Consider the following 13,189-nt stretch of genomic DNA (forward strand, 5'->3'; position numbering starts at 1 on the left):
AGGCTATAAAAGAAACAATACGGATTAAAACAGCAGAAAATAAACAAGTGTAGTAAATAATCAATGAGAGTGAGAAAGGTCAAAAAGGGCAAAAAAAGACGTAATGAGTCTCATTTATAATTGATACATATGCATACTGATACATATATCAATTTGTACTATAAATGATTAATTTGACAAACAGAGACTGGTGGATAATTATTTCAAGGTTTTATTCACAATATTTTATGTTATTCTATTTTCTTTCTCTTTGCAAACCAATAGATCCCCTTGCATAAGCAACTGAGACACGCACTTCTAGAAGTAATATGATCACAAGAGGTCAGGTCATGTGTAGCTCATTCATAGGTCATTCATAAGGATGCGTGCCATAGTCAGACACTTCAAAGAGGAATGTTGTCCTTTACTAAATAATGCCTGCTGTACTTGAATGATTTTTCTGTAAATGGACTGGAGTACTTTTCTACTCTGAATGAGCACTCAAAGCCTCATTCACCCAGTCACACACACATACATATCTAAACCTAATCACCTTATCCAACATTCACACACACTCTTCACACACACTCTTCAGTAAATGCATAAGGGAAAGTCAGGGGTCAGTATGATGCCCAGAAGCAAAATGGAAGAACTGGGAATCAGACCTTCAACCTTCTAAACAATAGACAACCCGCTTTACCTCCTGAGCCAAAGCCAAACTAAAAAATCAGCCCAAATTAATTTAGTGGGTAAAAAAGTCCACATATCCTCAAATCCTAAATCTACTGTTATTGCAGCTCCACAACAACCTTAGTCCTTAAGTAGCCAATTTTATACCGCTGATAAGTTTTACTGGCTTTCCTAAAAACAACCAGTGTTTCTCTTCACAGTTTAAACTGATTCCAGGCTTGTAATGAAAGGTTTGTTAAGTTATCTTCATCTTTTCCGTGCTGCAATTCTTTATATGAAATCAAAGTCACTTAGCACAGAGTGACACTGCATCTGAATTTTTGTGATTTTCTGGAAATGGGGTATAAACTAAACTGGCTACAGTTCCTCGTATCTTCTTTCTGTAACAGGAGTGCACTTTAAACCCTAAGTCAATCATTTATTTAGCATACGAAGCTGTAAAACCCACGAAAAACTGCCTAGGTAATTACACAGCAAAGCAATATCTTTGATTTAATGTCCTATATTCAATTGTAGTAATGGAGAAAAAACAATGCAGCATTACACTAACAAAATGAAGCCAGTTTTTGCAACTGAACACTGATAAGCACTGACTGTTGTAACTACAGCATCCTGTCACAAGAAAAGGCTTGCTGACTGTGTTGCTTCTAACATCCCCTCGGGTCTACGGGCTCGCGCATTAGCAAACTTTATTGCCATCCATCTCTCCACCCATTTCCTTCCTCCTTCTCCTCACTGTGTTTGAGCGATTCAATTGCACTGTGCAGTTTTTAATTACAATGGAAGTTATGAGTGCTGGGGGGAAGGATTAGCATGTGGCACACAGCAAATTTAGCATGTGGAGGGATGGATTAGGCAGTAACACACAGAGGTATTATCACTGGGCTCTTTGCAGAGTACAGTTATGATTACACACGCATTGTCCTGCTAATCCACCAGCCCTGTCTGTGCGTGAGTGTTTCTGTGTGTGTGGGGGTGTGTATGTGTGTGTCTGTGCACACCTGCGTGGGTGTTATCTACAGTTGATGTGTTAGTGCTGCTATGCTAAGACTGGATTGTGCACTCATACCACAAATACGCACTTCTCCTGCATTTTACACAATAGATGATCACTTTACTCTTAACCTAAATTTTATTTGCTCACGAAGCGTACACTAACACAAAATTATGTAAATTTAAGAAAGGAGTGAGCGGCAGAGAAGAAGTCTGATTAAAAGAGGGGCTGAAGAGCAACTCAGCTGCAGATATTGTAGTTGTAAAAATAATGTCTTCAAGGCACCAGTAAACATGACATATGAATTTCTAGTCATAAATATCTCCCTGTTCTGATTCGTAATTTTAATCGGCTTCCCTGGAGTCGAAGTGCTCAATGCTGCAATATTTTGACTGAAATGAGAATAACCAAAACCTCTAAGATGCATCACCAATGAGCGTAACTGTGAAAAATCCTCTGATTATTGTTTGGTCTGTAACGCTTGAAATGTTTCAATCTGATCGATGGAACAGAGTCCCAAGGTACGCATCAATGTGACCCTGAATTTTAGTTGGGAACTATTTTTCCTGTAATTAGTCTTTTACTGTCAAAGTACTATCCTTTTTCGCCTGCTTTTATATTAAATAATAAGATGTGTTAACAATAAGATAACAAAATTCAAAAGCTCAGACACAGACTTGTTTCACAGCAACCATTTTCCGGTGAACTGGTAAGTAAACACAGGTGTTACTAATGACATTAAAGTTCTATTTAATTTAGATGCAGAGGATTAATGTGATTAGTAACACCTGTGTTTACCTTCTTTGTGATATAAAAATGGCTGCTGTGAAACAAATCTATTGTCATAACTAGAAAACACTGAGCTCATAATAAAATGATCATCTAATAATTTTTTATCACATTAATAAGAATAAGTCTTCATATCAGAAAACAATCTTTTTCATGTGATATAATTACATGCAGTTTACTTGAGTTGAACATATTAAAGAGGACTGTGAGAGCGATTAACTAGACACCAGAGAAATTAAAAGCTTGAAGCTTGAAGGACAAAAAGAAGCAAAATATAGAATTGCTTGCCTTACATATTTCTGAAGTACACATTACACATTCATAATAGATTTTGAACACGAAGCTGGTTTGACAACCTAATAAATCTTCAATGCCACCTATTTAACTATTAATGACTGCTAGTCTTCATGGTGACGGTGATGAAGCCTTACAGATGCATCTACAGCACGGTGGCTCCCCTGAATATGTGATTTTCTCTCTGCGTGACAAGGCCTTAGAGTAGAGGAGAAATCTGATGTGAAAACTTTAGATGCAGAGGAAGCTGAAACTGTCAGCAGCAGGTAGTTGGTAGACAAAGAGACAGAAAAGGAGAGAGAGAAGCCGAGAAGAAGAGTGAGATTTATCGCTTTAGAAACACCCAGGGGATGCTGGTGACTGAAGCTCAGTCAGTCTAGGACCAGTGATGAGATAATGTCATGCACACACAAAAGCATCTACTTAGAAGAATGCTTAAATGTCTGCTTAAAATGTCTGTGTGAACACACATGCACATACATAAACACAAAGAAAAGCACAAAAAGACAAACCTGCAGAAAAATCTGAACTCACTGACAGAGAAATCTGCCATTTTCTAATTCTATCATTCTGAGACACTGGATCTTGCCATTTTTTATAATAGCATTTTGTAACACCTTGCTAAATAGGCATATGTATCTCCATTTTTATTTGTAGACTGTATATTAAAATGGGCATAGTTTCAGGTTCTAAAAATACTCGTGACCGCCAGTGCTGACCCTCAGCTTCCTAGCACACACACCAATGGTATCCAAAATCCTATGTCTCCTCGTTTTCAAGTTATCAGGTTCACAAGATTTTCAGAAAACCTGACCTCTGACCTTGACTTTGAGGTCAATGTCATTGTTGTGACATTGTTGTGACTCTCAGTGACCTCTGACCTTGAAGTCATGGTCACTAAGATTCAAACTTATCCATTTACTAGCTCCATTTAATCTTAAGGTCTCATTGTTGCCTCATTCTCAAGCTCTCACATTCACAAACTTAGATTTCCATCTTCTAAAAACATGGGCATCCAGATCAGAATGGGCAAGGTATACCAATATAATTTCATGAGAATGCTGGAACAAACAAAATCTGACCTTAAAAGTTTGATGGACTTGCCCTTGTCCCCAACTGGCAGAGTAAACTCAGTATAATCAATTTATTATCCGAATTTATATATCTCTTCCCATTTCCAGTTTCTCATCAAATAAACAAACAATCAAAAGCCCCTGATGCCCTTTAGAAGATTAAAAAGACAGACTGTCACTGACCAGGTGGCACACGCGCACACACACACACACACACACACACACACACACACACACACACACACACACACACACACACACACACACACACACATCCCCTCAAAACTAATTTCTATAAACATTCATACAGAATTCTACAGGGTTGTGTCCTATGTACCTACATCCAGTGGCATCAACACAAAGCCACTCAAGTCACCCACAGGCAGGGAACATCATGTTTCTGGATCATCTGTCTGATCTCTCAGCAACAACTTTTTCACTAGTTATAAATGGTGTTTACACTCGTCATATGGCGCAGCCCTGGGCTCAGCACAGTGGGTGTCTCTCTTGCTGGAACTTTTCTGGCCATGTTGGCTGCCCATTCAGCAGTCCTGCCCTGACATTAGCTAGATCATTTGGTTGCTGCACTTCATCATCAATGCTTATTAGCACCTTTAGTGCTGTAATCAGCAGGCCTTTCTCACAGAGCTGTCAAAAACAATTACTTTGGCAATGCAGAGTCACTGGGTTCTGTGTGTGTTCAAGAATCTCTATTTGCATTGTCGAGGATCCAAAAACAAAACAGAAAAAAAAAAGTACTCACTGCGAGTAGAGCATGCGTGAACGAACAATAAACTTGAAGATATACTCGAGGGCTTTGAGGGTTCGGAGTATGGGCTCACACTGTTCTCCTCGACTGGACACATCTAGATACCTCTTCAACACCGACATCAGCTTTCTGGGGAAGAAAGATACGGGGGAGGAATCAGGAAGGAGGTGCAGGATGGGGAGAAAGGAGACAATCAAAATCATTCAGACAAAATTGTCATTCCTTTTCTGATGTTGCACAGGTTGGAAAGTTAATCACCAACTCCATTTTTCACTTCCATAGAGCAGAAAGACGGAGTGCAATAGAGTGAGAGCAAAAGAACCAGAGAGAAAAACTGTCAGAGAGGTGGCTGTGGAAAAATAGCAAAATAGTATTTCACACCTGAACAGATGTACCTTTCACACAGCTCACAGACATTTTTATTTGCCCTCAGATGCATGGTGAAGAAATCATTCTCCAACACATGCACACCCTGCAGGCGTCTTTAGACACACACATAAATATTCTGCTGTGCCAACGCAGTTGGAGAGAGGTTTGGGTGGCACAAAGTTCAGTCTAAGTTTACAACCTACCAGAATCTTCCTCTTTAACCTTCCTGTGTCGCAATATTATACAACACTAGAACATTTGTACAGTAGCTACATAGCCTTTTGGTTTTGTGATAGCTCAATTTCCATGAAGTGGCAACAGCGGATCGCTCGCTAAGAACGACCACTTTAAAACTACACAATCCTCTTAAACAATAAAAGTCCTTTTAAAACTTGACTCCAATCTGGCCTCACTGCCATTAGAGTGGACTTGAAAATATTTCCAATGTAATTACTAGTCAGTGATCCCTAGTTTTGTTTTGGTGCAGTAGCTTAAAGGCAAGTACAGGAGGATTTATTCCATCTGAGAGCAGTTTAAAATATGGTGAGAGCAAGTTAGACAGTTTTACATAATAGCCTCTGGGCTGACAGGCGATAAGCTGCAGTGACCCTCTTAGAGGGTGAATGCCAACATACTAACGGGAGAGGGATGGAGTTATGATAGAGCACATATGAAACAATGAAATTAGAGGTGAGGGAAATAATCTTGTCCACCAAGGTGAACCCAGTGTACAGGCACCAGGGAAATACAAGTATAGCCATCCCTGTCTACTGCCTCAGAAATCCAGAGTGGAAATCAGCCTTCCATCCCTTATCAAGGGGAAACTGATTTCAGACCCTCAGCTAGGGGACCCTGTTTCTCAACCTCACAGACTAATATGGGCTCCTTCCCCTCCATACAGGTGATGTTCCATGTCCCTTTAGCCAGATTTGTCAAGCATTGGACGATCAGAGGGATCGCCAGGGCCTCTGCCCAGAAACACTAAGGACGTTTTCTTTGTCTGAAGTGGAAATGCTGATAATTAGTCTATTTTCATCTATTATGAGTGTACAGTTTTTGTGTTTGCGTACTGCAAAATAAACTCAATAAATACACCATGTATAAGACCACTTCATTATAACGTGATATTTTGCCGGCCATGCGGGACATGCTGGAATGTAATATTCTCATCAGTCCTACGTGTCGCTGCCTCATTTACAGCATCTTTTCAATAAGAGTGGCATTTCCTATTTTATTCTTAAATGCGTGACATTTTACAGTGATTATGTGGAATATAAACTCATTTACCTCAGATTAATGTGATTACATAAGGGGTTTTCATCACCATATTTATTTCTATTGTCATTATACAAGTAAACAAAAACCCACACCATCGGCCTCTGGCTGCATCCTGTCACTCAGCACCGTTCAGACAAAAGCTCACATTTCCTGAAAAAGCCTGTCTCTATTTACTGAGCTCTTGTTGTCATGTGTCACTGTGAGCTGTTGAGACCAGGAATCTGACTAACCAAGAGTGAAGTTATTAATCACTGCACCATGCGGTTTAGATTCAATTCACCAAATCATTCAGGAACTTCCTTTGCTGCTCCAGTAAATGGGATGTGTTGTTAAAAAGTGTATCTTCCTCTTTCTGGAGTGACATGACAGTAAGAGGAAATAATGGAAAGATAATGGAAATAACCTACTTGTAAGCCAGCGTAGCACTGAAATGTTGTTTGATGTAGGCCTCCAGCACTGTGTTGAAGTGCTGGAATTTTCTGTCAGCGATGAGCCCGATGATGTGTATCTGCCAGACATAGTAAGAGAAGAGAGACTATGAGAGTTTGTTAAACGCTTACAAAGCAGTAAAACATTTAAAAGGCAGATGAGAATTTTTGTATGATCATCTGACAGTCGTGTTTATTTGGGAAAAGATGGACGGGTAGATACAAAGATGTCAAGACCCGCTGAACGCAGAGATAGCCTGTCAAGATATCTGCTACATGTGTTGACAACGCAAGCATGCAAAGTCAGACTCACAAAAACCACACACTCACCAAGGCATCAAACACAAGAATGTCATAGTCATCAGTCTGAGAGTGTTCCATCATAATGTTGAACAAGGCATCCAGAGTGTCCTGCAGAAACTACATACACATGTACAGAAAAAAAAAGGGAGAAGCAGTCAAAGTACACACACGCTAGTCTACACGCTTATTGAATGGCACACTTGTATTCACACCACTGACCTTGACCACCTCCTCTCCATCAATGATTTTTAGCTTCTCCAAGTTTTCTTTGAGGAGCTCAGGTCGAGTCCTCCACTTGAGCAGACCCAAAAGCCCCACTACACAGACGAGAAAACAAAGGATTTTTGATGTTCAGGTGGAAGTTGAGGTTACTCAACTATAATGTAAATGCCATTTCAATTAACAGCATAATTAAAAAAGAGAGATTCTCCTTGGTATTGTGCAGAATTCAGTTTTAATTTCATGTGAAATATAGTAAGCTGATTTTTTTCTGCGCTGCATTAAAATTAGAGTTGAAACAATAAATGATTTAATTAGTTACTCTAATTAACTGACAGCATTGAAGTTCAGCAATTTGCTGTTTTCCCTGTTTTAAACCACTGTAAATGTAATCAACCGGGTTTTAAATATACAATAATAAATATAAAGTGTATGCTTCCTGGGCAATAAACATTTAATTCTAGAGTCTCAAGTTCATCTCCATCTGCCAATAAAGTGGAGATTTGTCAAGTAATGATTGTTATATGGACAGTGTCCATCCCTCTGGGACTTTCAAATCCACAGTCTGTGTCATTAATTCTGCTTCAGTTTGACACGGGGCAGATTTCCATGTCTCTGTAGTGCTGCCCACGTAAGGCTCACTGCTTTCCCTGTCCGGTAATTTCTGACTCACCGGGCCAAGCCGCACATCTGGTGGGTGGCCCTGAACAACATTGTGTGCATGCATGCTTAAAAGCCTTTGTGTGTGTAAGTGTGTGCATGTGTGTGTCTGTGTGCACGTGGTACAGGTGATTAATACAGCAGGATAATGTTCATTATAGTGATGGACTGACTTCCTCAGTAACAGCTGTTGAACTCCACCTGTCTCTGATGCACCTTACTGTCTGGGGTGTACGTGCTTTTTGCATTAGATGTAGATGTGCATTTCACTCTGTGTGTGTGTGTGTGTGTGTGTGTGTGTGTGTGTGTGTGTGTGTGTGTGTGTGTGTGTGTGTGTGTGTGTGTGTGTGTGTGTCTGGCCTGTGGGGCTGCCTGAGTGTGTAGGACAAAATGATGACATTCCCTGCTAATAAAATCCATGTATATACACAGCCTGCCCTCCATCCCTTGCTTATTATTCCATGACCACAAAACATATAGTCTAATTAAGATTCTGTTGACTCACCATTAATTGGTTAGAGGTTGTCTTTCCTCTAATTTGACCTCACCTCAACTTTTAACCCTAAACCTAAAAATAACACAGTCTTAGCACGTTAGTAAAATGTTGATTGCATTTCACCACAAGTTTGTTGTTTTCAAGGGAAACATTTGAATCCAGCTCAATACATGAGGCCACATCCGACCAGTATTTCTTACAGACTTGTAAGGAGTGGATTTGTCCTCTACTAATTTCACAGCCAACCGATGATTCATTGTGTTTGCCTGGCCTTATTAGTCTGTTGAAAGAAGTTGTTAATTAATTTTTTTTTTCTTTTTTTGGATGTGTCAGGCTTGATTTCAAGCACCCTCCTCCACATGAAGGTCTGCTTTTGACCTTTTGTCATCTATTGTGTTTTCATGGCCGTTTCTGTGTAAAAATCGTTTGCCCTGCCAAGCCTCTAGCGTGTTAACGTCGCCACAATATCAGGCTTGCACGTACCGTTTTGGGTGAGTTTAGTGGAGCAGACCAGGGTGGAGATGGTGAAGCTGTCTCTAGAGCTCACAGACAGGCCTCCTCCTCCCCCAGACACGCTGCTTGAGCTGCGGCTCAGTGTGGACATCTTGTGGGGGTCACTGTGATGGTTGCGGGTTGAGGGCAAAGACAAGTAGGAGTTCACATCTTCCATGCGCTTGCTGTCACCCTAAAAGCACAAAGTCATTTTTAACAAAATGCTGTGGATACCATTAGTGCGACAAAGATGTCATAGATGTATAGAAATTGTCTCAGCTTACAAGACGTCTTGATGTAAATGAAAAACTGATCGATTTGATACATTTGTAAGATTTGTAAAGCGTAATCCTATGTTTTGCCTAAGCCTTATTTACTTCTGCCTTAATTTTTGTGAACTCATAGTTTTGGATACAGCTGTGTCAGACAAGTTAGAAAGATAGAAGCTTTGACAAAAACAGAACACCGTTAATTTGTCACATCAACATCAACGGTTCTTCTAGGTTGATTGCTTCAGGGTGGCAGGTAGTGGTAGCAGTAGGACAGCTCTGGCACGGCAGAGGTGAGGGCATCAGTGAATGTCATATTTTCAACTCAGCACCCTCAACTCTGTCCTCATTAATGCCACATCAGTAAATAATGAGTGAGTGGCTGGAAAAATTGGAGAGTAAGAGAGTGAAGCCATGAGCGGCGCAGAGATCGAGAGGAATGCAGGGATAACGAGAGATAATCGAGAAAGAGGGCACAGAGGGACCATCCATTTGGTCTTTGAGTGAATCACGAGTAATTAATCTTCATTGGGTTTGGCATTTAATCAATATGGGGATTCAATCTTAGCTTGGGCTCATTTGGCAGGAAATCTATTTGGCTTCACTCAACCTGTCTGGGTGGCCATAACCTCTTATCTATACTCGCTACATGTTTAGGTCAGTTTTGATGATTGTTGCATTTAAACATACATCGTTAGACGTTTTCCCCGGTGCAATCATCTTTCAAACTTATTTGTAGATTATCTACCATACAGTATTTTCGACAAGTGGCTGTGCACATTTTCACCACTTTCGTTTGACCTTCATATTGTAAACATAAATTAATCATGAAAGGATCATTCTTTGTTTGTTATTATGTGTTCTTAGGTCTATATGCGCTATTCTCTAAACTGGAAAACGAGATTGATGGTATTTCCTTTTGAGAGGATACTGAGTCCATTCATTAGTTCGTCTTTCTTTATCCAAAAGTTCTGCCGCTGGTTCTGACCTTGAAGACCACAAGTTCATGCAGTCCATCCTGCAGAACAGTCCCATCATCCTTCATTAGACGCACAAAAGCCATAGCGAAGTTCTTCTCACTCTTATCCTTGGCTGCAAATGAAGGAGAACGATAAGTAAACAAAACTAGAAATGGCCAGGGGAAAAACACATCAGGGAAATAGAGAAAGAGAGGAAGGAGTTCACACGGCACGCGAATTCACACGCAGAAGAAAGAAAAAGTGCTCATTTGTTTAATCAAGTATGTGTAATGATGCCTTGGCTCATTTTCCAAATAGGTTAGACTCATTCTGTCCTTTCAGTGTCACATTATACTCAGGGGATCAGAGAGGAGGAGTTAAGAGTGATGATCTAATGAAGAATGCAGACAAGTAGAGAGAGACAGAGGGTGATACTTACACTCCTGGGAAGAGCGATGTCTGAACATAAAGCGTAAATGAATTCTGTGCATTTCTTCCAGGGGGACTGCCACCTGGAGGATATCTCACGTTATTGTAGAATATAATAAAACTGATATCCTAAAGACATACTGACAGTATGATGTGATTTCTTGCCTTGAACATTAGAAATCACGAATGCAAATGCATTATATCAAGACAACGGAACGAAGAGACTAGTAGATAAGGAAATAAAACACACACACCTTAAACGTCTCCATCCAGCGGGGCTGTTTGACTTGGTAGTAGATGACAGATCTGTACTCACTGACTGCCTTATCCCCTGCTCCCAGACAGATGGAGTTCTAGGAAAAAGAGAGATAAAGAAAAATACGCCTCACAGTGACTGTGAAGAATTTATGTTTGTGTGTGCATCCATGTATGCCTAAGATGGATTTGCCTTCTGGGATAAATCCGTATCCATTTGCCCTGACTATGAGAGGGTGAGTAAGTGTTTCATCAGTGCCGTGCTTGCTCAATGACCTACACCACCTCAATCATTTAATACACAACATATACTTTTGCACCCGCACACTTTATCTATACCCTAGACACACACAAACCAATCACAGCTCATAGAAATCCCTCTCCTCTTTGAATCCATTGATATGCTCTGTCCCTGTTATTTCACATTTCCTCACCTGTATGACTTTGCCCTCCTCATCACAGACCCACATGATGACCTCCACGTTTTTCTGGGTTGTCTTGTTGTATTTGTCGAAGTCTCCGCCCTGTAAGGTGAGGTAGATGTCATTGCGAACATCTCCAGGCATAATGATCTCTGGGAAGCCAAGCTTCCGGGCTACCACGGTGCTGCGGTCCACGAGGTGAGGGTATTCCTTCCGAATCTGCACAATGTCCCCCACCAGAGCCTTCATGGTGACCCACAGCCCTATGGATAAGAGAATGAAGAAGACTATGTATTAGAGATGGAGGAAGAGAATGTACTACTGAAAAAAAAAAAAAAGATGCGATAATGACTTTATATATGTTTTTTCCTTATACATATTATTTTTCTGCACTACATAAAGTGTGATGCAGAGTTGTGGTTGTGTTGGTTAAAAGAAGCTAGGAAGAGGCTTTTCAAGCTTATATCTGGTCACATTTCTAGTTAAAGCCATGAGATTTATATTTTGTGTAGAGCTGCCATGGGTATGCTTTGTTGGGAACCCTGAAGCACATATGAAATCTTCCTATTCTGGCTTTGGAAATCTTAATGCCGGTAAATCTGAGCAGGTCTCAGGTGACCAGCCCCGTCCTCAGTTGCCTCACATGTTTCGCTGGCTCCATTCTCAACTGCAAGACCGGGCCCAGGCTCAAACCCAAACCCAGCTCCAAGCCCAGCTTTGTGGCAGCTGTGGCTAGAAGATCAGTGGATGCGCCAGCTTCTCCAGTCTGCATACTGAAGTATGTTTGATCAAGACACTGAACCCAGAGTTGCCTCTGATGCATCAGAGTGTGAGTTCGTGTGAAAATGGTATAGAAAAAAAGTTCTTTGAATGTATGTGAATGAGCACTGTAGCAAAAAGCGGTTTGAGCACACAGTTAGAGTAAGGGTACGCACTATATACCAGTCAGTTTATGGTATCATAAAACTTTTTATGCTTATTCTTCAAGCATACATGCGTTTCTGTAAAATGCAACAGACCAGAAAGAGAAAGATGCACAGATAAGATTTGGCCTGCAGGACCATCTATCATATAAAACAACCTGTGTAAAAACAGTGTATTTTAATGGGCACGAGCATAAACTGAATATTTTAAAGAACTTTGCAAGACCAAACCTTAGCAAATTTAAGAGCGTTTACATGTAAATACAGGCACCACTCAAGTCTTCTTTAAACGAGGGATCGCAAAACGAGTGTTCATTTATTTCTCTGTGGGAATGTAAATTCAAATGGAAGCCAAATAAATGAAAATAACTTCAAGGACCTGTAGTATTAAAACTGAATTTGAAAAAAACTTTAAGATGTTTTCAGGACCAACAGAAACCCTGAAACATGAGGCCTGAGGGCTGAACTTAATGGATGCTTTATTTTATGTAAAAGGTTACTGGTTATTTATGGGAAACATGATATTAAAATGAACTGAGGATGTGCTGGCATTGCAGACAAGACTGCAATAAATGCTGGAAAATTGCTGTGTCCCATTTAGGAAATGGGAGCAAAGGGGGAAAAGAAAAGATGGAGGTATTATTATTATCGACAGAATTTACTTCTAAAGAAAATGGACTCTCAGAGGGTTTCAGAGAAATTAGGTGAAAAAGCAAAGAAAAGGAATTGGGAATCAAAAGGGAAAAAAGAGGTGAGCTATTTTAGGGAAATACATAGGTGGTGAAATCTAGACTGTGTTACAAACCTACATTTTCAAGGCTAACCACAGACCTACAGGGAAAACACTCAATGTGTTTTGTGTGTGTGTGTGTGTGTGTCTGGACAGTAGCAAAAGCACCTAAAAGAGAGGAAGGAGAGATTAGGGGTGAGTAATGTTAAGAGCAGGCATCTGGTGGCCTCAAGTGTTCCTTCCATATCTGCTTGTTCAAGTGCTCCTTTCATTTTCCAGGTTATGCCCAGGGCCTTCAGGAGCGAGAGGAGGATAAAAGCTGAGCGATATGACAGTGCAGTCGGATATGCGGGGTTACTCTATGTGGAA

At 40.4% G+C, this 13,189-nt stretch overlaps 1 protein-coding gene across 1 annotated transcript in view; it reads right to left on the reverse strand.

Moving 5' to 3' along the window:
- LOC120723656 (dedicator of cytokinesis protein 2) overlaps positions 1 to 13,189 on the reverse strand; it is a 92,404-nt gene that overhangs the window by 69,787 nt on the left and 9,428 nt on the right. Inside the window, exons 13-21 of the mRNA XM_040015257.1 lie at positions 11,180 to 11,430; positions 10,745 to 10,843; positions 10,501 to 10,573; positions 10,091 to 10,194; positions 8,825 to 9,026; positions 7,186 to 7,283; positions 6,994 to 7,083; positions 6,643 to 6,743; positions 4,583 to 4,717 (exon numbers count right to left, since the gene is read on the reverse strand). Coding sequence (XP_039871191.1) covers positions 4,583 to 4,717; positions 6,643 to 6,743; positions 6,994 to 7,083; positions 7,186 to 7,283; positions 8,825 to 9,026; positions 10,091 to 10,194; positions 10,501 to 10,573; positions 10,745 to 10,843; positions 11,180 to 11,430 — 1,153 coding nt within the window. The remainder of the gene's footprint in view (positions 1 to 4,582; positions 4,718 to 6,642; positions 6,744 to 6,993; positions 7,084 to 7,185; positions 7,284 to 8,824; positions 9,027 to 10,090; positions 10,195 to 10,500; positions 10,574 to 10,744; positions 10,844 to 11,179; positions 11,431 to 13,189) is intronic.

The sequence above is a fragment of the Simochromis diagramma genome, unplaced genomic scaffold (genome assembly GCF_900408965.1).
Source record: "Simochromis diagramma unplaced genomic scaffold, fSimDia1.1 OVJJ01000685.1, whole genome shotgun sequence".
In the NCBI taxonomy this organism is placed as follows: Eukaryota; Metazoa; Chordata; class Actinopteri; order Cichliformes; family Cichlidae; genus Simochromis; species Simochromis diagramma.